The sequence below is a fragment of the Procambarus clarkii genome, chromosome 18 (assembly GCF_040958095.1).
Source record: "Procambarus clarkii isolate CNS0578487 chromosome 18, FALCON_Pclarkii_2.0, whole genome shotgun sequence".
Lineage (NCBI taxonomy): Eukaryota > Metazoa > Arthropoda > Malacostraca > Decapoda > Cambaridae > Procambarus > Procambarus clarkii.
In genome coordinates this window covers 33,397,422-33,424,649 of record NC_091167.1, presented here as the reverse complement: position 1 = coordinate 33,424,649, position 27,228 = coordinate 33,397,422, and the positions used below count along the sequence as shown (strand labels likewise).

General features: G+C 38.3%; 1 protein-coding gene across 1 annotated transcript in view; it reads left to right on the top strand.

The window, feature by feature from the left end:
* Positions 1–25,193, top strand: part of LOC123754401 (uncharacterized) — an 82,410-nt gene extending 57,217 nt beyond the window's left edge. Inside the window, exons 15-22 of the mRNA XM_069326798.1 lie at positions 2,657–2,803; positions 8,305–9,390; positions 10,618–10,807; positions 11,096–11,252; positions 14,192–14,303; positions 16,956–17,176; positions 17,521–17,762; positions 20,839–25,193. Of these exons, the coding sequence (XP_069182899.1) occupies positions 2,657–2,803; positions 8,305–9,390; positions 10,618–10,807; positions 11,096–11,252; positions 14,192–14,303; positions 16,956–17,176; positions 17,521–17,762; positions 20,839–21,650 (2,967 nt within the window). The 3' untranslated portion in view covers positions 21,651–25,193. The remainder of the gene's footprint in view (positions 1–2,656; positions 2,804–8,304; positions 9,391–10,617; positions 10,808–11,095; positions 11,253–14,191; positions 14,304–16,955; positions 17,177–17,520; positions 17,763–20,838) is intronic.
* The last annotated feature ends 2,035 nt before the right edge of the window (positions 25,194–27,228 follow it).

Here is a 27,228-nt window from a genome sequence, read left to right as displayed (position 1 = left end):
ACGTTATTCTCTTTATGTGGGCTTCAGGAGACAGGTTTGGTGTGATATCAACTCCTAGATCTTTCTCTCTGTCTGTTTCATTAAGTACTTCATCTCCTATTCTGTATCCTGTGCCTGGCCTCCTGTTTCCACTGCCTAGTTTCATTACTTTGCATTTACTCGGGTTGAACTTCAACAGCCATTTGTTGGACCATTCACTCAGTCTATCCAGGTCATCTTGTAGCCTCCTACTATCATCCTCTGTTTCAATCCTCCTCCTCCTCCTGTGTGTGTGTTCATACATGTTAGGCTTTTATCGAGGTTCTCCCCCCCCCCACCCCTGCCCCTCAAAGTCAAATTACTACCCCGCCCAGGATGCAACCCCACAACGCGCTGACTAACTCCTGAGTACCTACTTACTGCTAGGTGAAAGGAAATGTCCCCAACCATTTCTGTCCCGCCTGGGACTCGAACCCAGAATTCTTGATTGTTTTATTTATTTATATACTGGAAGGTACATTGGGTTTATGAGAGTACATAGCATTCATGTTTTTACATTCTTGTACAGTCACTAGCACGCATAGCGTTTCGGGCAGGTCCTTAATCTAACAGATAACAAGAACTTGTGCGTCGAGAACGAATCCGACTGTACTATCAGGACCCTTAACCCCTCAATTGCGCCAGCCAACAAAAGTCATTCTGAGAGTTGTGCTATTTTTTTTAATTAGGCTAGATTTTAATGTTTTCATCACTCTTGTGTTTTGAAATGAAAATAGTTGAGTTTGGAAACATTTTCAATAACTTTACCTGAACATTTATAAAAACAACAAAAATATGTCCTTAACAATTGCACTATGAAGTTTTTGCCAAAAACAGGTGCGCAGTGCAGGCGTTAACGTGATGTATCAATGAGAAAATCATTAGGAGCCATGAGGAGCATTCAAACCTATGCGCTGGGTACTCCCAAGCATGCTCTAGACCACTACACCATGACTATGGTCAAAAGTATTGCAACCTCGGATTCCGCTGAATCCTCTTTAGGTTCCTGAGAATGTAGAGTTTAAAGGCACTAATACGCAAATTATGTGTAAGACAGTTGCTTTGCTGTGGTTGGGTCCTGTATTGGAACACCACTTTTAAGTTGACCCTTCCCTAGGAGGTCTGATTAAATACCTTTAAATTTTGACTTGTCTTTGTGATTGCGTCACCTCTTATTGGGGAAGTTCTTTGGCAAGCTTAAGTGTGTTGGGAGATTTGCAATTTCCATATTAGTTTGTGAACCAAAATTAAATCATCTGTGTTTCTTATACATTAAACTGTGCAACCATATAAAGTACTACATCAAAGTGTACATAATTAAAATTAGTTAACAAATCTAATGGGAAAAAATCACATATGGCAATTGGAGAAATCATACTACAGGTGTACAGTATATAATTTTCTCTACCACGGCATCATTGTCCTACTCCTAATCACTATGGCCAGAAAAACACACTGCTGTTTCCTCCATTTCCTTCACAACCACTTCAAAGACTATCCATCTCGCAAACAATTTAAGAGAAAAACTAAGCACTACCTAATCCACTCCATGTAACTTACCATATCTCCTAAATGTCAACCTATGTCTTGCTGTTTTCAAACAATATTGATTATTGATCAACATGAATAACTGCTGATATCTGCCATGTATAAACTCAAAGAAACCTATCTGTTTATTTAGTTATAACTACTTCTGCTGTTCTGTTGCAATTTCTGCTGTTCTATCAACATTTTTCTTCCTTATTTCAGTTTAAATCATGCCTTTGATTTTCAATTATTTTTAAGTCTTAGTTTTTAAGTGTTTTTCCCTCTTCTTGACCAAAATGCTATGCATATTAGTGGCTTTAGGCATAGTGTATTCTTGCTCTATCTACAAATTCAGTTTGTAACTCATTTTGTATGTGTGTACCTTTACCTGAATAAACATTATTATTATTATTACACAGAAATCACAATAACGTGATATATCAAATGAACAAATCCACAAGGATCTTGATGAGGGTTTGAATCTATGTGCTGGATGATCCCAATGCGCTTTTATACTACGTCGTGGTATAGTGGTTAGAGCATGTCTGGGAACATCCAGGGCATAAGTTCGAACTCTCATCACGGCCCGTGTGGATTTGTTCATTATTATTAATATTTTTTGTTACTTGCCATGGTTCCCTAATTTGCATCATGATCATTAGACTTGAACCATTCCCATACATTTTCCAGGTCACCTTCCACACCAGTCTCTCTGAACATACCGTGGATTGATATCAAGGTCATTCGTTTTGCATTCACCTTCACTTGTACTTAGTTTAGCAGATGTATGTCACAGATTTATTCCATGCACATTTTAATATTTTTTCTTTCCAAGCCATGTTGAATATTAATTTATATGTTGAATTGTATCTTAAATTTTCGTAGTTATTTTGTGGTGGCATAAATAAAATTACTAATAAATAAATAATAAATGTTTATTCAGGTAAAAGTACATACATATAAGATAAGTTACAAACAGAATGTTGGATTTCTAGATAGAGCTGGTACATACTATGCCTAATGCCACTACTTATCGTTTCGGGCTTTATTCACGTTTAAGTCTTCTTGTCCTGATTACATAATGATGCATTTATATATTTTCTTTTCACAGGATTCTGATGACAATAACAGCCATGAAAATCAGTATGAGGCAGAATTTCTCATTGGCCTATGTAGACATCTTATTTTACAAGGATATTCTTCAGAAGAAATTACTATCTCACTCCTTACTCGGGGACAGTTCTTCTTACTACGGAAGGTGGGTGGCCACTTATTGCCCTGGTGGATGTTAATTCTTTTTAAGGTTAAATATGCATAAATGTAAACCAGTTGAGGAAGGAAAATAAGTGCTACATTTTTTCAGCATATAGGACTCACTTCTGCCTAAGACACACTTATATTTTCTGGCATATTTCTTTATATTTTATTTTGTATGATGTTTCATTATATATTTATTGAATATGATTTTGAAGTGCAGGTACCCTATTACTATGTTCTTTTGTGTTAGCTTTTTGCTTTAGCTACGACGTCTCGCTTCAATGTAATATTATAGCACTGCATCCTATCTGTCAGAAAATACAATACTTTTTTTCCACTCGGGTGATAAGATGTATGATGTTCTCCATTGATATTGCGAAGATAGGTAAGGAAGAGTGGGGATAATGGGGAAAATATTGAAAAAAATATGATTTTGTAAGGCAAATTTGATTTAAATTGTGTCAAATGATAGTTAGATAAATTGGCTATCTTGCCAGTGAGTTTCATAATCGTTGATGGTAAATTTTTTGGAGGACATTTTAAATATGGCTATGTAAACTTTTGCATCCCAGTGCTTGATGCAACAGTGAGATCATTCGGACACCAAAAATATAAAAGATTAATTGATTCACTTGAGGTAAGGCTTAATAATAATAATAATGGTTCTTCAGCATTCAGAACTCTCAGCTGTTTTCTGGGGTCATCTTATTTTTGTGAGACTCCGGGTAATGAGGGGATGTCGGGGTTGGGCTCTTGGGTGCATTTCAACTTGATTGATCTGTAGTTTCTGGCCTGAGGGGTGGGGGAGCTTCTGTCATCATTTATTTAACCCTTACACTGCTCAGGGGTCCTGGGACATTTACACCCCTGTGCGCAAGAAAAAAAAAATTCAAAATTTTTTTTTCGTCTTCTAAACATGTTAATTTGTGTCCCCTTGAGCACGGAAAAAAAAATAAAATCGTAGGTGACATATTTTGGGCGCAATTGACCGAGGAAGTCTGGCAAAAAGTGGGCGTTGACAGAGCGGTCGTCCGACCCGGTCAGCGTCACCCGCGCTGACAGATGGGAGTTGCCACAAAGATATTATTACCTAATTGTTCAATGTCTCCGATTGATTTTTTCTTAGTTTTTTTGCAGTAATATTATTCAATAGTGTGTATTGTAATATATTTACAGGCATACCTCAGAATAAGAGTTTAATCCGTTCCTGGAAACGCCTCGCCTTCCGAAAACTCGCATTCCGAAGTTAATTTTCCCGTAAGAAATAAAGGGAAATGAATTAATCCGTTCCTGACTACCCAAAAACCCCACATCAAACTAAATTTTTATACCTAATTCATCTAAATAAACCTACAAAACTGTGTTCCAGTTATTACTTACCTTGCTGTCGAGTGCTGTAGGCGTATGGAAGATGGTGAGGAGGGGGGAGGAGGAGAGGAGTTACTGTTTGGAAGGGGAGTCCCCTTCCATAATCACATCACATAACCCCATGCCTTGTAACACTATGGATACCACTTCTCTTTCTAAATTTTTCAAACCAGCCCCTGCTTGCCTTAAACTCTTTCTTATCTGCATCACTCGTTGCAGGGGTATTCTTTAGAAGGTCTTCGTGCAACACCCTGGCTTTCTCACAAATAATGGCCTCCGAAACACTATCACCCCTCAACTCCTTGTCGTGTATCCAAATTAATAACAACTTTTCCACTTCTTCAAGTATTTGTGGTCTTTGTGCTGTTAATGTTCTTACTCCTTTTGCCACTTTAGCACCCATAATCTTATTTTTCTTCTTAAGTATAGTGCATATTGTTGATGTGGCTTTGTTGTACTGCCTACAAAGTTCAACAACACGTGTACCGTTCTCATGCTTCCGAATGATCTCTTGTTTTCTCCTCTATTGTCATCCTCACATGAGCTTTCTGGCCTTTATCCTTACCACTGGCTTTCTTGGGACCCATGGTGAGATATATAATAACAAATTGTATAGACAAATCACCAAAAATCCAACAAAACACTGAAAATCCGCGAGAAGAATTGATGTGGGGGTAGTCACTGAGCGCGAGACAATAATAAACTGAGGGGCGGAGGGGCGACGATCGCCGAACCACCACGCGCTAGGTCGGCTGTACGCGTATCAACAAACTCGCGTCCAAACTCGCCTCCCGAAGTAACCATTGCCTTCCGAGACAAATTTTTGGAGTAAATACACCTCGCCTTCCGAAAACCTCGCATACAGGGACAATCGCATTCCGAAGGTACCACTGTATATAATAAAAGTGGTGAATAATCGCTATACTCAAAAGTATGATGTGCATATTAGTGATTCAATTATTATGTTTATAAACAATAAACATATAGTTTTGCTGCTATTACACTCTATACACAGGTTATATAAAAGTATCTGCATGTTTTGGTCACCATAACGAACCACTAAGTTGGTATTGAGAGTCGAAAAGCAACGAAGAGTTACTACCACACACCAGCCAACCACTCGCTGCCACTCCCTCAACACACGCACTAAACTTTCTTCCCCAAAAATACCATTTGTGGTGTTATTACACTATATACAGACGTTATATATAAGTATGTATATATTTTGTTCACCACAACTGTACAGCTAAGCTGATATAGTTAGTTCAGGCACTAAGAGTCGTCGCTATACACAGATGGCAGCTGGCGGCTCCCTCACTCTTTCAAGGTCACACGCACTAAACGTTCTACCCCAACAATACTGATTGCAGTGTTATTACCCTATATACACATATTATATATAAATATCTACACGTTTTATGCACCGTAACTGTACACCTAAGCTTGTAGTGCACCCAAAGAGCATAGTGGCCACCCTCTAAACAGCTAGACAAATTGTGCAGACGACGTCACCTCCATCACCCATATGGCTCCTCCCAGCATAATCCTTTTGCTGTTATTACACTAATACACACATTATATTTAAGTATCTACATTTGTGTTCACCATAGAGAACCACTGACCTGGTATGGTGAATGCAAACAATAACAGCTAGCCACACAGTCAGTAAACGATGCTGTCTCCCTCCATCTCTCAGCATCACTCCTCCCACAGCGCTGATTATTACAACAATCCTGCTATTATCACAACCCTGGTTATTTATATCACAGTCATGGGTCATCTGTAATATTGTCATCGCTAAATATTAACAATTATATATTTATTTTGACATTTTTCGGCGATGCTGTGGTCACAAGCTGAACAGCAATGCTGTTCGCTCATGCTGCGTGCGCTGGCCTTGGTTGCTCCAACAGTACTGTGCCTCTCACACCTGAGAATATTGCCCATGATTTTTTTTTTAAATGGCATCTGTTTACAAGAGCCCTGAGGAAGCTACTGTGAACCTCGTGTAGCCGCGGGCCATTTGAATCAGGCCTGGCACCCTATGGCGTATATATACGCCATGCGCACCATGGGACATGTTACTCAGGCGTATATATACGCCATGCGCAGTTTAAGGGTTAACCGTAGCCCACGATATTTTTTTTAAAATGGCATCTGTTTACAAGAGCCCTGAGGAAGCTACTGTGAACCCCGTGTAGCCGCGGGCCATTTGAATCAGGCCTGGCACCCTATGGCGTATATATACGCCATGCGCACCATGGGACATGTTACTCAGGGCGTATATATACGCCATGCGCACCATGGGACATGTTACTCAGGGCGTATATATACGCCATGCTCAGTTTAAGGGTTAACCGTAGCGGCTTGGCTACTGCCCTTGCATCACAGGCATTTCATTCTTTATATTGGCTATAGTTGGCAGCTTATTCCATTTTTGTTCCAAAAATCGTTTCCTGGTGTTGGACGTTGTATGTATTTGGATTCTTCCTGTTGGTGTTCTTTTGGCAGCTGCTTTGAGCATCAGCTGTTGTACTCTGCTCTTCTGTTCTGTTCATACTTATAACTTACCTGGCTCCCATTACTAGTGGTTTGATATGTTGGCTTTATTCTGATCTTGTGTTGAGCTTTGGTATATCAGTGATGTGGGAGGGCGATGCTCTTTCTTTTTGGGTTAATAGGTAATGTTTCAGGTATCTCTTGCTCATTCTAGTTCTCCCTTTGCACAAGCCTTTTTGTCAGTCGTGCAGATGGTTTTTGTAATTTCCTTTAATTTCATTAGTTATTTATGGTAGTTACATTAAATGCTCTAGAACAGCACCCCAATATTTATTTTGCCAAAGAAGTTCCAGCATTGCTGACCTAGTTGAAGATTTTGTTCCCATGTACATCCTGTCTTGTCTCAGTTCATGTTAGTTTTGCTTCATTTACATTTATGGGGTCATAGTTACAGTTTTACTTAGTCTCCACTTTGTGATCAGGTTCCATAAGTAGCGATCTGCAGTATTTACAGTACTGTTGCTAATCTTCTGGTACATGGTTATGGGATATGCAGGAGACTTGCAAGCAGTGCTACTCTTTAGATGGTAAATGTTCTGTCTGCCATAGACAATCTTGGGATCCTTTGCTAGGATTTTGGGTGAAATGTCATCCTGGGTAATTTCCTATTTTTTACCCTTTGTGATCAAGTTGTCTTTACATTATTGGATTTGTTTGCATTCAACTATCCAGTAATGGATGGTATAGGAATAGTTCTGACAAGGTTTACATTTGGTCAGCTTTACTTCGACAGCTGGTGCACACTCCGAGAGGTTCCCATAGCTGAGCTTCAGCTTAGCAGTGGTATAGAGTGAAAGTCTGCTGCTTTTATTGGATGATCTATGAGTATGTGGCCTTTCCTGTATGACAATTGTCATAGGTATTCTTGATTCCTACTAGTACTGGAAGGTTTCTGCTCTTGTACTGTAATTTAGGTCACATTGTCTTGCCTGTCCTCTGCCTGTCTTGCTCACCGTTCACATTCTGTGGGTGCTGTTTCCATCCTGTGGTCATCATGTAGGTGGTCTGTGGTCCATGTTTAACTGCAGTTGCCTGTTTAGAGTTTAAATTTTCTCCTGTTCTGCACCTGGCTTCCTTGCTGGTTGTACTATCTAGAGATTTTGTGTTTTGTTTTTTTGCCTGCTATGGTTATCTGTGTGGCTCCAGATAACACACTTCAGATGTGTGTTTCTGAAGTTTGGACGTAAGGTGTGACCAATTTACCCTTCCACTCGAGTGCTTGTGGGTCATACATAAAAACTTGGACTGGCGTTATTAGGGGTTCCAGACTTCCTGTGATTTCAGTAGGAATCCGGTTGTATGACTTTTACAAGTCATCGGTGGTCTAGTGCTAGAGTACACAACTGGCAATGCTGGTGTTGTAGGTTTGCACCCTTTTTATAGTCCCAGTGGATTTTCTCAATAATAATAATAATAATTTTTATTTATCTAAAATACATTTTAATTATTTGAAACTTGTTATCATGAAGTATTTGTAGGTACATCATGTAGTTTATATTAGCTACCAATAAAGTGTCTTTTCAGGCATTACTTTGCATAAATAAATGAGTTGCTAAAATTGCTATTTATCAACAGCTTCAGCGAAACCACCAGGCATGTTCGGGTGTGAGAATGTGTGTGGTGGACAACTTTCAGGGAGAAGAGAACAATATTATTTTGTTGTCCTTAGTACGAAGTAATGTTGAAGGGAAAGTGGGCTTCCTTCGCACTGATAACAGGGTGTGTGTTGCCCTCTCACGTGCCAAGCATGGCTTATACATTACTGGAAATATGGATCTGCTGAGTTCCTCCAGTGAGCTGTGGAAGAAGATCAAAGAAGACCTTTCAGCAGACAACTCTATTGGCAATTCCTTGACTCTTAAATGTACAAATCATCCTGATCAACTAATATCGATATCATCAGGTGATGACTTCTTCAAGAAAAGCCCAGAGGGTGGATGTCGCCTAATATGTGGCAGTTCCCTTCCAAATTGTAAGCATTCCTGTCCCAAAATTTGTCACATGGATGATCGAGAGCACAAACAGTTTAAATGCCGTTCGCCTTGTCCTAAGATTCTGTGTGAATTGGACCATCAGTGTCCAAAGAAATGTTGGGAAATATGCACACCATGTATTGTTTTGGTCACAAAAGTGTTACCTTGTGCCCATAGTCATAACATTCCATGCCATGTTGACCCAAAGAAACATGCATGTCCAACTCGAGTAATAAGACAAATACCTCTCTGTCAGCATAAGGTCACCATGCCTTGCCATTGTGATGCAAATACTTTTGCTTGTACCATGGACTGTGACACTAGACTGGATTGTGGTCACAAATGTAGATTCAAGTGTCACCGGAGAAAGGATCCGGACCACGATTTATATAATTGCTTAGAAAAGTGTACAAAATTGAATGCAGGTTGTTCACAAAACCATCCATGCCAAAAGAAATGCCATGAAGAATGTGGAGCTTGCACAGTAAAATTAAACAAAACTCTACAATGTGGGCATGTGGCAGTTAAAGTTGACTGCTCTGAACTGGAGGAAGATATCATTTGTCGTAAACCCTGTACAAAAATGCTGCCTTGTGGCCATCCATGTAAGAAACTTTGTTTCCAAAAATGTGGTGACTGTGCACAGAAAGTGAAGAAGACTGTACCAGGTTGCAATCATGTTACTCAGGTAAGCCAATTCTTTTTCAATTTCATTGGATTATTCTTTGGTATAGTGTTCTTTAAGGAGCAAGATATCCAAAACAGCAGACTTTTTTACATTGTGTCAAATAAGCCAGTTGTCAGTTTGTGCACATGCTGCTTAGATTATACTAAAGCATTATGTTTACAAAATGGCAAAGCTTCCATATAAAAATAAGCTAAATATCAAGTAAATGATAGTGCAGGATAAGTAACTTTTATTGTTCTAATTGTCCTTAACGACTAATAACAGACAAATATGGGAAATTATTGATCTAAACAGTCTGCTCCCAACTGACTAGTCCCAGTTTGATTCCTGCTCGTTATTCATGGTTTGGGCATGTGTTTTTTTATACCTAATGACTCTGTTTACCTAGTAATTAGGTACCTGGGAGTTAGTAGACTGTCATGGGCTTCATTCTAGGGGAAAGTCAGCCAGTGTCTAGTTGACCTTGATAAGCCTATTCACCGGCTTCCTGTTCCTGGCAATTGGAAACCATACTTATAGGCTCAACCTTCACACTATTAAGCAGGGAAATCCAGCTCTGATAGCCTTTTTAATATATATATCAATAAAATAAACTTATAATAAGAAAAGCAATGTTTAAGTAGTAAATGAAGTGTAGAAGTTTTGATAGAGGGGTCTTAAGTTATAAAGGAAAGCTATATTTTGAAAGACATACTAATTCAAGGCTGAATTTTGAGAATATGTTAACAGGGTGTTGAAGGGTCGTGAAAGTGTGGTCGTGAGACAACCATTCAGTGCTGATAAGTGTTATTAAATATGCATGTCATCCACGACTGCTTTCTGTTACCAGTTGAGTTCTCATAATAATATTAGGTATCATACATAAACTTATAAATAATATAACTTATTAAACTTTGTTGGGAAGTGTTGCCTAACTGCCAAAGGATTCATTTTGAAGGTGTTCAACAAAAATCTGTACTGTATAGGGCATCAGGATGCTATGTTATCTTAAGGAGTGACCAAGTGACAACTCTGAAAGCCGTAGTTTATTATACTGATGCCTTAATTTTCTTCCGAGTTAGGTTGCTTGTAATCCCTTCAATAGAGCATCGTCAATCAAGTTTAGATATGAGAAAGCAAAATCTAAAAGGTTTATTTAGACTTGTGATAAGTTTGATAGTGGCATTAACAGTATTGTTCCAACTGATTTTAACATGTCATAAAATACAGTACTTGTTAATTTTTCAGATGGAATGTGGATTACCAGCAACAGCTAGCAAGTGTCCGGGAAAGTGTCCCAAAACATTACCATGTGGGCATCCCTGTAGACAACGCTGTATGGATGTGTGTACTACCAAATGCACCGAGCTTGTTACCTCGACCACCAAGTGCCCTAAAGGCCATTTTATCAAGCTTCCTTGTCATTTAATTGGCAAAGGTATGTAATTGCTGTATTGTACATGAAAAGTATCCATGAGTGTTTGCAAATCCTTTGTATATAGAAAGGTTTCTCTGACTGCTAGCAAGGTAAAAGAATTCAATGTGTAGATAATGTAAAATTAAGCAGACAACAAAATAGTGTTTGTAATGAAGACATAGTCACTTTCATCTCTAGGTAACTTAATGACCTTATCATAATGTGCCTCAGATGCCTATTGTAGATGTAGGTTATTGTGTTTTCATTTTATATATATTTAGTATAACTACAATGCTTTTTAACTTTCAGTGAATGGAGAGGATGCATGGGAATATTGTAAAGAACCATGCGGTCAGGTCCTGAAATGTGAGCATAATTGTTTAGGCAATTGTGGGCTCTGCTTTCACGGACGGATTCATGTCTCGTGTCAGCAGCCATGTAAAAAACCACTTGTGTGCGGACACATGTAAGTATTTCCAATTCTTTGTCTTACAACTGTACGTGTAGCTGGCAAAGAGACGTGTGATAATTAATTACTATTATGAGTTAGTAGTTCCTATGCAAGGAATTTCCTTTTTGCAGTCCCCATATGTACAGCAGGTCTTGTAGCACCTACATATTGCAGTGGCTCTCTGCTTTCCAACCCATATCCATGCTGTAAGTTCACTTGTGGCTAGGCAGATGAATAGAAGTTGTATGGTTTGCTCTATATGAAACAACAGATGGCAAACAAGGCATGACAGGGTCTAATACACCATTAGGCAGAGTCTCATCTCTGCCAAGTGTCCAGCAGAGAGAAAAATCCAGTTTTTTAATGTCCCATAGTTCTGCTATCCATGTTGGTCAACCAAATGGGATTACACTATGTCCAAGGAGGATTGGCAGACAGGTGGCATAGTCTTATTCCTGTAGACACCATGCTAGACACCTACATTGACTCGCTGTTGGTCAAACAGTTACTGCTGCCATGCACAGGAAAAAAAAAAAAAAAGAGTTAGTCCAATAACAACAGGGAAGTAGACCACCAGTACAACTTTGTGTCTATTAGTAAAATCACTAGGCACTTTCAAAGGAATCCCTCCCTTTAACAAGAGACTTTGAACTAGGTACCCCGCAGAGTGGTGTCCTCAGTCCTACCTTATTTAATATCTTAATAAACACGCTGTTAAACTATACCGAGCAAACCCAACGTCCACATCATTAGCTATGCTGATGATATAATGATACACACCACTGGGTATGCTAACATGCAGAACACTCTTAACTCTGTATTAGACTCATGTCAGGACCTAGGTTTAATTATCTCAGCAGAGAAAACAAAGATACTAAATCGGCGCCCACCCAGGCAGGGAGGAGCTGTTCGCAAGATGCAACAGTCTGATGGCTCCCAGCTTGACTATGTAAACAGATTCAAATACCTTGGCCTTGAGGTGCCACTGTATGGTCCTGTTGTATTCAGACTCTGTCGTCAGTATAAAGAGGGGCTCCGAGCTCTCAAGGCTGTTGCAGGTAATCACTCAGGCTATGGTGCCAATGTCAGAATTGTCAAAATGATGTACCTTGCATACATGCGATCTTTAGTGGATTATGCTGCACCTCTGCTTGTTTTGATGCCTGAAAGAAAGCTTGGAGGGCTTGAAAAATTGCAGAACGAAGCCTTGAGGATAATCCTTGGGTGCCCTCGTACCACAAAGATACTTAATATGAGAAAGGAACTTAATATTCTGAGCATTGTTGATCGTGTTACTGAAATTAACTGTCAAATTGGTATAAAAATGCTTAGGCTAACTCATCCTAATCCTTGTACAGAAGCCCTCCAGAATTTCTTTATTGAAGATCAGCATTGTTCCAAATGGATAACAAAAAGTGGAACTCAACTCAGAATGTATCAGGTTCATGATTTGTACCAAGAGAAACAACAACGGCACTTTCCTGCACCGTGGGAGGTTACACCCTTTCCAGTTTTAATCCCTCCCTTTCCACCCAAGAAGCAAATTAGAGATCAGCCCAAGCTTCGTCTTGAGGCAAAGCTCAACGCCTTAAGCCATATTGATGCTCTGTCCACAGAGCATTCTCTCTCTCAAATCATATACACTGATGGTTCCCTACACCGCACCACGGGTGCAGCTGGAAGTGCAGTTGTTCTGACAATGGGTGATGGCTTGTACTTTGAGTGGGGAGTCCGTATAAACAATTGGGCCTCTACCCTTCAGACCGAATTATTTGCCTTGATCCTTGCACTGAAATGTGTACAAGTCTCCATACTTGATACATTAATTGTAAGTGACTCCTTTTCATCCTTAAATGCTCTCAACTCTTTAAGACATAACTGTAACATGCTCGTGTCCGAAGCTAGACACAAATACAATAAAATTATTAAGGATGGTAACAGAGTCCATTTCATGTGGTCTCCATCTCATGTTGGCCTCCGAATGCATGATAGAGTTAATAAGTTAGCCAAAGAATCTGCCTTTAAAGGAGCCGTTGAGTGTAACCTTGGATTGTCAATGAGCAATCTGAGAGCAGCAGTACACCGAGAACTTCAACAAGATCTTGTAGGTCTGAGGCAAAGTGAAATTGACACCAGTAATTCCATTTATCATCATACTATCATGCAAGAGGAGCCACACATCTATGGATCATCCAATAAAATCAGCAGACTTCTAGATGTTACTACTGCTCGGCTTAGACTTGGTTACAAGTATCTCTGGGAATTCTCATTATCTGCTGATGTAGACCTAACCAAATGTAAGTTGTGTCAACAAAATTATTCGCACACCCTCCGTCACTATGTGATGGAATGCGAAAAGATACGTGAATTTAGAGACAATTCTATAACCAATGTTCCAGCGATGTGTAAATATTTCATTCAAAATGATCTGCTACCAGAAATTTTAGCCAAATATTCCCAGTTTGCTAACTGTAGGTAGTAACTGAGTGATTGTAACCTATCCACCGCTGCCCACTGGATGGGGGGCGGTGTGCAGGACAAACATATAAATTGTGACACTAGCTCTCCACATATGTCAGTTCAATAAACTTATTTCAATTTCAGTTTCAATATGTCAGTTGCTTAATTTAGAACCTGTACTTGAGGTCGATCTCGAACCCATTGTTGATGTGACGACTTATATTGAATTTTGTAACTAGCTCATCAAGATTGTAACTTGCTTAGCTAAATAAATTGTGGGGTTCAGTCCCTGAGCCCATTATGTGCCTCTGTAACCCTTTCCACTACCGCCCACAAGATGGGTATGGGGTGCATAATAAATGAACTAAACTAACGTTACCCAAAATGTTCGCCATTTGAGACGATCATTATTTGAGGTACCACTGTACATTCAGATCTTTTTAATTATTTTGAATCCATGCTATTGCTTTACAAACACAATATGTTACTTGCAGATGCAAGCATCCTTGCAGTGCAGAGTGTCCCCCATGCCAGGAAGAATGCCAGTGGCGCTGTACACACAGTCGTTGCCGGAAGATATGTGGCATTCCCTGCACAGTATGTAAGGTGAGAAAAGTAGCTACTTTGCATTAATCAGCATGTAATTATTTGTTGAAATTGAAAGTTTTGTTCGTGAACCGACTGACATTGTTTGTTCATAGAAGCGTACATCAGTAAAATTAATGGATGTTATTTTTATTTCACACTGAAACACTATTTTGTTGTCTGCTTAATTTTACATTATCTAGACATTGAATTCTTTTTCAATATCACCCCACTTCATAATATCAAGTGGGGTAATATTGATACTGCCTGGATACTGCCTGTGCAGTATCACCATAGGCCATAATACCAAAGCCTGTGCCATATAACATTAGGACATAATGTCAAAGACAGTGTTTGAGATATTGAACCTGGGACCTTTCAGTTATGAACCAACTGTACTAACCACCTTGTAATAGTGTGATTTTTGGGTGGGTAATAGTGTGTTGACAGGTGGCAGTAAGTGGGTGTGAGGATGGTGATGAGTGTAGTTACGTTGCCGTCAACCCGGCAAGTAACACAAACATTTTGACTGGGAACCGGACACATCTCACCGACTCACTTTATAACCATGGATGAAGCAAAGTGATAGTGACAGATAATGCTAGAGTAATATTGACTAGTACAGACCACTATAAACATTTGACATTGATAAACCAAGAAGATACTTAGCAATTGTAACTACTTTAGTAGGTGAGGGTTAGGTGGGCCATATGTGAGAGTGTAGGGAAATGTTTGCGGTTGTGAGGATGGAGCTAAATTGTGCTGCTGTTGCTAAAGAGAATTGGAGAATGCCATTAGTGCATATTAAATAATAATGGTGCATGCAATTTAAATTATTGGTTACTAAATACTCTGTGGCAGAAATGTGCTGTTTAACTCTTAAACTGCACAGCTATTTAACACTTTTGCGCACCCGGCATGTGCACCCCAACCCACCCCAAGGTGGGCCCAGTTTTTCCCCAGGAGCGCACATCCACACTAACATTTGTACTCTTTCCATTGTTCTGACCTTAATTTAGGAGTTATGTTGTTCATTTTGGATCATATTGTTTGCAATCTAAAGGCGCACAATTTAAAACTAGTCCCATAATAATCAAACAGTAAATGTAATTTTAACACTATCGTTCTCTTTGGACGTGACTTGCGTCCATTTTTTTTCTCTCGAGTCCTAGCCGTTGACTGGACTTGCGTCCACTACAAAAATATTTGTATAAAATTAATTTTTATCCGACTGAGCTTGGAATAGTTTCAAAATAAGCGCCTTTACAATGCGCACAATTTGATACCGAAATTAAAGATGTAACATGAAACTTGATGTCAGAACACTTGAAAAATTATAAATACAAATTTGGGTCTAAATTCTAAATTTTAAAATATTTGTTAAAGTTCTATTTATTGTGCTATTATTATGGGACTAGTTTTAAAATGCGCACCTTTATATTGCGAACAATTTGATAACAAAATGAGCGCTGTAACGTGAAATTTTATGTCAGAACACTGGAAATATATAAGTAATTTTGATGATGAGCGTCCAAAATTAAAATATTTGTTAAAATTCCAGTTATTGCTCTATTATTATGGGACTAGTTTTAAAATGCGTGGCTTTATTTTGCAAACAATTTGATACCAAAACGAGCGATGTAGCATGAAAATTGATGTTATCAAACTGAATGAGTATACACATTAGGTTGTGGTGTGCAAATTGGTGCTCGTTCATGGGTAACTTTAGGCTTTGCTGCAGGAAGTCTTGCCAGACTTTTGGACATTATATGCATATACATCTGCAGGGAATTTAATTGCGAACACAATGATACCAAAACGAATGACGTAGCACATGAATTAAGGTGAGAAAACTGAAACGAGTATACACATTTAGGCGTCGCCGCATGCTTGCCCGTACCATTGGCCCCATGACGTCAAAATCTGCGGTGCGCGTGTGGCGCCAGCAGTAGTGTTAACAAATATTTTAATTTTGTACGCTCATCACAAGTATTTATAATCATTGTAGTGTTCTGACCTCAATTATCGCACTACATCGTTCATTATGGTATCAAATTGTTTTCAATCTAAAGACGCACATTTTAAAACTAGTCCCATAATGATCGAACAATAAATGGAATTTTACCAAAAATTTAAATTTGGATGCTCATCACCACACAAGTATTTATAATCTTTCCAGTGTTCTGACCTCGATTGTCATGCTACATTATTCTTTTTGGTATCAAGTCGTTTGCAGTGTAAAGGCACACATTTTAAAACTAAACCCATAATAATTGAACAATAAATTGAATTCTAACAAATATTTAAAATTTTGACGCAACATGCGTCACCATCGGACATCTGTCAGTTTATTTAGTGACGCAGCCTGCGTCGCCGCCGGATGAAAGTGATAAAAGTACTACATAAGGTTATAAAGCTATGGAACTGCCTACCTGCCATAGCCATAAATGCTAAGAAATTATTGCAGTACTGTACCAAAATCCAGTTGGAAAAAATAATCAGGAAATATGGGGGGACCTTTGACATGCCATGGGCTTCCTGTCTTCATCATGCCCACTAGACTGATGGTGGCCCATCAGGTAAATACAGACTCCCACTCCATACATATATACATTTGCATCTAATTTCTTTAACAGAATAAATTTGACTATATCTAAAGTTTTTATTTCTCAGATGAATTGTGATTGGAAGTGTAAGCACTTGAAATGTACGAAACTTTGTGGTGAGAAGTGCTCAAGAAAACCTTGTGATCAGGCTTGCCCACGAAAGCTGAAGTGTAGCCATCCATGTGTTGGCTTTTGCGGTGATCCGTGTCCACCATTGTGTCGGATTTGTGATGCAGAGGAGCTTACAGAATTTGTATTATTGGGCTATGAAGAGGATGCTGATGCAAGGTGAGTTTGGGCTGTTCAGCATTTTGTTATACGCACATCATAAAGTATTTTGTGGTATGTTACTGTCCATTTACTGATTCAATATTTAGTGTATTCCATACTGTATTGTATTTATTTTTTTGACATCTCATATTTTATTCAGTATGTTTCCATTAAATAGTATTGTGCAACTTTAAACCTGTATTTGCAAATGATTTTGGCCTTCAATAAATTACTCTCATATTTAAATCAAATTCATGGAAGTTACAAACTCTTACATGCAAGAGTACTTTACCTTATGAGAAAAAGGCATCAAAGACTTAAAAAGTAATTTCATAACAATTTCAATAACTACAAAATTTCAGATTTGTGCTGTTGGAGGACTGTGGCCACACTATTGAAGTTCAAGGCCTGGAGGGCTGGCTGGGCCAAGAAACTGCTGAAATTGGTATGAAGACATGTCCAAAGTGTCGAAAGCCCATCTATAATAATCGTCGTTATCAGGACGTGGTACTTAAGACATATGAAGCTGTTAAAGATGTCAAGTACAAATATTATAGATCTCAACTCAAAGTAAAGAGGAAGGAAATTGAATTGCTATTGCAAGGTAAGACTCTTTTCATTGGTTGTTTTATACTTCTGGGGTATATTTATTTTCTGCCAAAAGTTTTTTTTTTTTTTTTTTTTTTTTTTTTTTTTTTTTTTTTTTTTTTTTTTGAGATATATACAAAAGTTGTTACATTCTTGTACAGCCACTAGTACGCGTAGCGTTTCGGGCAGGTCCCTGGAATACGATCCCCTGCCGCGAAGAATCGTTTTTTCATCCAAGTACACATTTTACTGTTGCGTTAAACAGAGGCTACAGTTAAGGAATTGCGCCCAGTAAATCCTCCCTGGCCAGGATACGAACCCATGACATAGCGCTCGCGGAACGCCAGGCGAGTGTCTTACCACTACACCACGGAGACTGGTGTCCTTGTCCTGTGATTTGTCCTTTCTTGGTTTACATGCTGCTGTTCTGTGATCAATTTATTTGTTGCTGGAATCTCCTGCTTGTGGGTTAATCACATCCACCTATTGTGTAGTCCCTTTTTTTTCATTATTGAAGGGATCCTCTGCTGACATGAGAGGTACTGGGATTTGGAAAAACACAGTTTTAGGTCATCCCTACTTTGAAAGATGAAATACCCACTTCCAGCGCTGGTAGTGGATTTTTCATCTTCTACAGGTATCTTTTGGTATGAGGCAGCCATCTGCTTCCTTTCTGCTCAACTTTTGTGACTTGTCTCTTGATTTCCAGGGTATTTACCTCTGATTTTGTTGTTCATATACAGAGTGAGATTCAGATCTAGAGCCCAGCCTCATAGCTGTTGATATTTATATAGCTGGTATATTTATATGTGCCCTTTGTTATATTTGCTTTTGAAGCTATGAATGGTGGTTGCTTGAAATCGCCACCTATGGTTCAAGCTTCATTCTACTTGTTTCCCACTCTCACTGCATATGAGCACGTTCTGTTGATTCTCATATGGGGTTCTGGGACTGGATGGGGTTTGGGATCAGTCCTCATACCCCTGTCAGGTGCTTTAGTTCTTGGGGTGTTGGGTCTCAGCCTACCACACCTGAATAGCTGGACCTCTGCACTTCTTTTCTGCCTTTTAGCTCATGCTTTTGTTTTTTGGTCCCTGGGTCATTTTAGATTTTGTATCTGAATGTTATCCTGGTTCTTTTCTTATTAGATTTTCTAATGGGAGTGCCAGAGTAGCCTTCATCTTTCTGCAGGAATTGGTCCTTGGTCAGTTGTCTTCACTCCCTTTTCTGGTTGGCATTCCTCTGGGCTTAGTTTTGGGTGTTGCACCAATTTCTTTTGCATTAACTTCAAGTTGGCTTATGTATCATGTGCCACTATTCCCTCTTGTGTTAAATGTTATAATAAGTAGATAATACATATACAGTGGCACCTCGAATAACTAATTTAATCCGTTCCGGCGCCATCGTCGTCATGTGAAACCGACGTTATTCAAAACAAAAATTCCCCATTGAAAATAATGTAAATACAAATAATCCATTCTACCACCGAAAAACATCAATATGATATCCGATGTTTTAAATAATGGAGCAGCCTACCTTACATACACTGAACAAACCTTTATGACATTTTTTCTTTTTTCAAATTTGTTCTTTTTTTTTTTTTTTTTTTTTTTTTTTTTTCATCTTTTTGTATAGCAAAAGGTTCTGTCGGTGTTTGACAGGTAGGCTGCTCCATGTTTCTTATAAAAAAGAAAAAAGAAAAGAAAAAAAAAAAGGAATTTTGAAAAACATCAAATGTCAAAAGGGTTCGTTCGGTGTTCGGCAGGTAGCCTGCTCCATGTTTCTTAAATAAAAAAAAAACTAAAAATTTTTTTTAAATTGAGTTGAAACAATTTGAAAAATGGACAAATGCCATTAAGGTTCATTCAGTGTTTGTTGGGTAGGCTGCTCCATTATGACAATCTTTCTGTTTCAAATGTGTTCCATTTTTTTTTGTATTTTTCATTTATTTCTTAATAATGGAGCAGCCTAACTGACAAACACTGAACGAACCTTTATGGCATTTGTCCGTTTTTCAAATTGTTTCAACTGTTTTTTTATATTTTTCTTTTTTTTTTTTTATATAAGAAACATGGAGCAGCCTACCTCCCGAACACCGAACGAACCTTTTTACCATTTGTTCTGTTTTTCAAAATTCTTAATTTTTTATTTTTATTTTTTATAAGAAACATGGAGTAGCCTACCTAACAAACACCGAACAAACCTCTTTTACATTTGTTCTTTCTTTAAAAAAGTTCATTTCGTTTTTCTACAAAAAGTCAATGCTTTGCAACATCCCAGCATCAATAACATCTTTAAATAAAGAAAAATAATTTATTTGCATTGTCGGAGGCATCCGAGAATGTGCGAGAAGCAGCCCCCGACCCCCCAAAATGTGGTGTTGACGTTATTCAAACGCGCGGTTGCCTAACGAGACGAATTGTCGGCGATCGGGGCGTTCGTTACCCAAAATGGTCGCCATTTGATGCGTTCGTCACTCGAGGTTCTACTGTACTTGACTTTCTTTACTTTTGCCACTATTTCATTTATCGAACAGCTGATCTACTTTTCTACTGACTGAGTACAGGTCGTCAACAGGAAGGCAATAAAGATAATAAGTAATATAATTCATTTAATTGTTACTAAAATTTAATTATATTACTGATTTTCTGTGTTATCTTCCTGTTCACGACCTGTACCCAGTTTTATGTGTCTTATATATAACACTCTTGTTTTAGAAAGTAAATTAATTATACATTAATGATTTATATCACTTTTTATCTGTACATTATAAATAATTTATAAATACTAATGCTAAAAAATATATTAGGTAAACAAAAGAATATTGGTAAAATTATGCCATGTTTAGTTGACAGTGAGCTTGCCCTATCCATTTTTAATTTTGTTGCTCGACTCTAATGTAATGGATGATATATAAATTGACTGTTTTGGGAAATTTTCACAAATTTGAAAATACACAATGTATTATGATGTAAAAAGTCAAAAGTTTGATTGTAATAAATCATCATTCCAAATCAATTTCATCGTTCCAACTTTCAGCACTGACTTAGATTCTATCATAATAATAATAATAATACATTCTATATCCACAGATCCAAAAGTTGCTGTTCACTTCAATTCTCAGACCAAAGAATTACACAAGAAACTCAGTATGGGACCACCAGTAAAGGGTCGCAGGAAGATATATGTTAATGAAGGAGAACTGAGGCTTATCCAGTTTCAATCTCAAGTCCTTGTAAAGGCCACCAAAATCCTGATGTCTTTGTCTAAAGAAAATACCACAGATACTGTTCAAGCACTACTTTCCAGATTTCAGGCAGCACGTCAGCTGTCTAATCATGAAATTCGATTACGGCCAAGGGTGGAGGCAATAGTTGAACTTGTTATGAAGAAAAATACAATTATTGCTCCTCAGATGGTTGATGAGGTGAGCTGTGAATTGGAGCGTCTCATGATTCTTCCTGCCTATTGGACTTTTAATGAAAAATTTATGAGTTATAGTAGTGATAAGATTAAGGAAATCAAGGTAAAGTTGGAGAAGCTAATGGATCCTACAATCAAATTCGATTCAGAACTAGATACAAAAATACGTGCTCTTTTGAAAGAGAGTGAGAAATATGTTGGTGGCTTGGGAATTAATGAGAGCGAGAAGATAATGATCTTGAAAGCTATGGGGCTCAAGCAGGGGCATTGGTACAAATGTCCAAATGGGCATGTGTACTGCATCACTGAGTGTGGGGGAGCAATGGTTGAAAGCAACTGTCCCGATTGTGGGGCAAAAATTGGAGGGGGATCACACAGGCTGAGGAGTGATAATGCTGTGGCAAGTGAGATGGATGGTGCACGGCATGGGGCTTGGTCCGAGCAGAACAACATGGGTAACTTCAACCTTGATGATATTTAATTGGGTGTATATCTTTGAATTATATATATATTTGTAATGGATCTTGTTTTTAATTGTGTACATAGCTTCAATGTTTGTTCTTTTAGCAAATTTACATTTAGATTTGTCTAAAGATATGTTTGGCTATAAGAACTGACAGAACTCTACAGTGATCTGTGCCAGTTCTTTACGTTCTCTCACTACAGTATATGTAATATAATATAGTTTTTCATTAATTTTGTCTGCATTTGAACTGTACCTGTTATTTTTTTAATCTTGCATATTAATTCTTAAAACAATTATTATTTTCTAGGTATTGTCAGACCAGAAAGTAGAAATTTTGTAAAAATAATTTTATATGTTCCAGTCAATTGTTAACTCATAAAGGCAGTTCAGATGTCTGGATAAAATTCTTTTTTGGGTCACACCTGCTATGAAATAAGACACAAAGCTATAGAAAAAGTGTTATGCCCTTTAAACAGGATAATTTTGTAGCTATTTCACTATAATGGTCCCAAAGGATTGGTTCATGGCAGGTTAAATTCTGTATTGATGCACTATGAAATTTATTTATTTTATATGTATATATATAATACAAGGTATTATAAACTCAGGCTAAGGGGGGTTGTGGTAGGGGGGTAAGGGGTTGTGAAAGTAAAGATTTTGGTGACTGAATGGTACATTTCTGCAAAACCACTAACATGCATAGCATTTTCAGGAAGTCTTAAAGCTAACACAAAATTTGCAATATATTTTAATTTACAATGTGAAACAATCAATCAATCTTGAACAAGAAATCAAACTAGTGACAGTATGAAAGCTCTGCCCAGTCTCAAGTGGCCAGAGAAAATTCACTTGTAAGCCTTTCCAAGCTCTCTCCAGCAGCACAAGAATAGTAAAGTATAAGTGCTCTCACGAATCACAAGTTGGCCCATTTCACTCGTTTCCTCCAGCAACCCTGGCCGCCATGATGCAGTCGCTTAGAACCAGTATCTTGCCAAAGGAAGCATTTTAGTCTTCTCAGATGTAGCCTTTTATATGCATTAACCTTTTTATTTTTGTAGGTGTCATTTTCTTTTATATTGGACAGTAGGTATTATTTTCTTTTTTATTGGGCAGTTAATCTATATCTGCCCTTATGTTTAAGTTTTAAAAGAAGACATACTGTTACTCACACATAATTTGTGTTTTACAATGCACTACAGTATAGTATTTTTGGAACGTCCTACACATTAGGTCACTAAAACTGCAACCTGAAAGTAGCCAGGTCACAAACCCGTGAGAGCTTACCAGGAATGAGTACTGGAATCTGGTTCTCTCAAAAGAGTTGAAGGGAAGCTTGCGGATCAGAGATCAACCAAAACTGGGCTGTGTCCAGCTGTTTGTGGTCTGTGTGCATGGCTGTTTTTGGCTTGCGTTGCTTGCCTTGATCTAGCATGTTTGTCTGAATTGCATTACCCAGTATTGTCTGGTGGGCTTTGGGCCAGGTCATTCTGTTTTTTCTGACTAAATATAAATAAATAAATATAAATTTTCTTCTAAATATATCAAAAAAAGTTTCAAAAACTGTTGGCATTCTTTCTAAGATCAGATATTATGTACCCCGCCCTGCCCTGGTGACTCTCTATTACTCCCTCATCTATCCATATCTCAACTATGGTATTTGTGCTTGGGGTTCTACTACCCAAAATCATTTACGTCCTCTAATTACTCAACACAAAGCTGCTATTAGGACAATATCCAACTCTGGCCCCAGACATCACTCGGTACCCCTACTCAAATCTCTGAATATGTTAGACATTAAGTCACTGCACATTCTCTCATGTGTATTATACATATATAAAATGCTAAACTGTAATGCCAATCCTGACCTCAAAAGCTTCATAGAAGGTTGTAACAGAACCCATGAGCACCACACCAGAAATAAATACAGTTTTGATATTCCTAGAGTATGACTTAATCAAACTAGAAATGCTTTACAAATCAAGGGACCCAGATTGTGGAATGACCTTCCCAACCATGTTAAAGACTGTACCTCTCTCAACCAGTTTAAGATAAAAACGAAGCTATACCTAATAAATTCTCTGTAACCTACCTTACCCCTCTATTGTCAACCAATGTCTGTTTTTTTTTTAAAGAGCGCTGTTTGTCGACAATTGTATTTGTGCTGCTTTTTCAGCTATGTTTTCATTTCACTCTTTATGCTCAATTAGTATTAAGCTTTAGTCATTTAAGTTTTTCTTGCCCGAAACTTTGCATAATAGTGGCTTTAGGCATTGTATGTACTAGCCCTAACTATAAATCCATCCCTCTTTGTAAAATCTCTTGTATGTATGTACCTTACCTAAATAAACATTTGATTTGATTTGATTTGACTGAGGTCTTGCTGCTTGTGTTTGGGACGGGCTGAGCCAGACTGATCCTGTGGTGCCCCGTCTGTGTGGTTTCTACTGGTTGCTGGCAGGTGCTTGTTAATTGGAAGCTTTTGGTGCTTCCTTCCCAGTGTGAGCTCTTTAGTCTTTTTGAGTTTATCACTTCGCCTTGCCCTTGGTATGTCATGTGGCTAGAGCTTATTCTTTTACCTATTGACCAGCCTCCTCTACTGAGGCTCTGTGGCACGACAGCTTTGAAATCCTGCATTGAATATAGTAAAATGTCTTCTGGAAGGGAGGGAGGGAGCCAATCAGTATCCGAGATTATTTGAGGGGCCACTATCTAGTGGCCTCGATGAGGACAGAAAGTTGGCAGCTTCCTGGTCATTGTCAAAGGCTCCCCATTTGTCCTGATGATCTTATCGAACTAGAGTTTGAAATGCAAAGATGTTTTGGCATTTACAGCTTCAGTGGTTAGGCATTCCCATGGGTTTATAACCCTGTGGATGAAAAAACATCTCTTGTATTCTGTCCTTCATTGTGACTTGTTGAGCTTGAAACTATTTCTCCTTGTTTGTTTTACATCTGACCTTTTAAAGTACTAGTCTGGATCAATATCCTCAAAGTTGTTCAGTACTGCTGTTTTAGAAGTTTAGGATATATCAGTCATCATGTATGGTTTGCAGTGTTGTTAATCCTGCGGACCTCAGCCGTTCCTGGTATGAGAGTTGACTTTGTTCTGGAATGATTTTTTGTCGCCCATTGTTGAATATTCTCCAATGCATTTGTCTTTCTGAAGATCAGGTCTCCATGCTTGGGTACAATAAGCTAAGTGAGGGTGCACTCCCCATCTCCCCATCCCTGTCCTGTTCACTCTTTGCTAATGGGAGTGAGCAGTTTATCTCTGGTGGGAGTTATCTTTGTTTTTGCTGATCTCTGATCCACAGGCTCCCAACAGCTTTTTGAGAAAACCAGATTTTGGTCCTAGTTCTTGCTCTGTAATTTAATGTTAAAGGTTGAATTATATATATATGTACATATATATACATTATATGTATTATATATATCTATATATATATATATATATATATCTATATATATATATATATATCTATATATATATATATATATATAGATATATATATATATAATATAATATTTATATACACAATAAAATGGAACTATTAAGTGATCTAGTGTTTCTTCACCCTCCAGATGATAGAAGGTATTTGCATAGAATGGAAAATATCCAAAAGAAAATTAACATTAGTCACACTGCTGTTGTGTTTAATGAGGTGTATACCTGTATATTAAATATGTAATACAGTATATATATGTATGTATATATATATATATATATATATATATATATATATTTGTATGTATACACAACTTTAGTTGTGCAGACCCGACAACAGCCAAAAATGCCCAGATGGAGTCACGTACTGCAGTCATGGAGGGATGGTAAACAAGTCATGTGAGACTACACCTGTGCGTCTACATTGGCTGATGCATATCTACCTCTCAGTACAGCTGAGGGAGGCGGGGTAGCCACCTTCAGGGAGACCCAGAAAACCAACAAGTACAAGGACCTAGAATGTTGTTACAGGTTCGTGCTGATAGGCTCTGAGACTCTGGGTGCCTGGGGTAAATGTGCACTCAAGTTCCTAAAGGAGGTGGGAGAGGACCTCATTGGGAAAACAAGACTCAAGAGCGGGCAGTTTCTTGTTCCAGTGTCGCAGTTCAGAGGGGCAATACGTGCTGTATCGGATCTTGGGTACGCACCCAACCTCTGAAGAGTTGGACGAGGTCTTCGAACACTTATTGTTATATATATGTGTGTGATCTGCCTACAAAGCAGAGGAAAGAGCCCTAAAAGAGATCATTGAGAGGAACGTTACCCCAAATGACGACAACCAAAAGATAAAACTAACAATATATTACAAGAGTAGGAAAACCGTCAACCTGCTAATGAACTTTGACACCAAGGAAAATGCCTGGAAAGAGACCAACGTTGTTTATGCCTTCACGTGCCCACCTGGGGACTGTCAGCTCCAACGATCTCAGTATATAGGCAAGACAACGTCTCTAGGCGTTTAACAATGCAACAGGGCTCCATCAAGGAACATATAATCACCACACACAATGAGACGATCACCGGGAATGTTTTGACGAGCAACACCGAAATAATTTATAGATACAATGACAATAGAAGATTAGACAAATGAACATAAGAATAAAGGTAACTGCAGAAGGCCGATTGGCCCATACGAGGTAGTACCTATTTATAACCACCCAATCCCACTCGTATACATGTCCAACCCACTCTTGAAACAATAAAGGAACCCCACCACCACGTTATGCGGTAATTGGCTCTACAAATCAACAACCCTGTTACCAAATCAGTATTTACGTGTTCAGTTTCGAGTTCAGTCTCGTTGATACAAAGTTGATACTTTTAATACCCTATTAATATCCCGTTTGTTATGTCTATTCATCCACTTGTAAACCTCTTATCATGTCACCCCCTAACTCTTTGCCTTTCCAGTGAATGCAATTTAAGCTTTGTTAATCTTTCTTCAAATGAAAGATTTCTAATTTGGGGAATTAACTTAGTCATCCTACGCTGGACATGTTCAAGTGAATTTATATCCATTCTATAGTACGGCGACCAAAACTGAACTGCAAAATCTAAATGGGGCCTAACCAGAGCAAGATATACATGAAGAACAACACCAGGTGTCTTGTTACTAACGCTTTGATTAAAAATAAATCCCAGTGTCCTATATGCCTTATTACGAACATTCATGCATTGATCCTTTGGTTTTAATTTCTTACTAATCATAACTCTCAGATCCCTTTCGCAATTCGACTTTGCAATCTCAACACCATATCATCATTACCTAGCCTCAAAACTTTACATTAAACTGCATCTGCCAATCTTTTGACCATTTCTAAACCCTATTTAGATCGACTTGAAGGGACAGCGAGTCTTCTTCCGTGTTTATTTCCCTACTGATTTTTGTATCATCTGCAAATTTGCAAATGTTGCTACTCAAACCTGAATCTGAATTATTTCTATATATTATAAATAACAGAGGTCCCAGGACAGAGCCTTGAGGCACTCCACTTACATTTTCCCACTCTGACTTGACCTCATTTATTCTAACTCGTATTTCCTTTGGTATAACAATGCCCTAATCCAACTTAATATAGCACCCCCAATA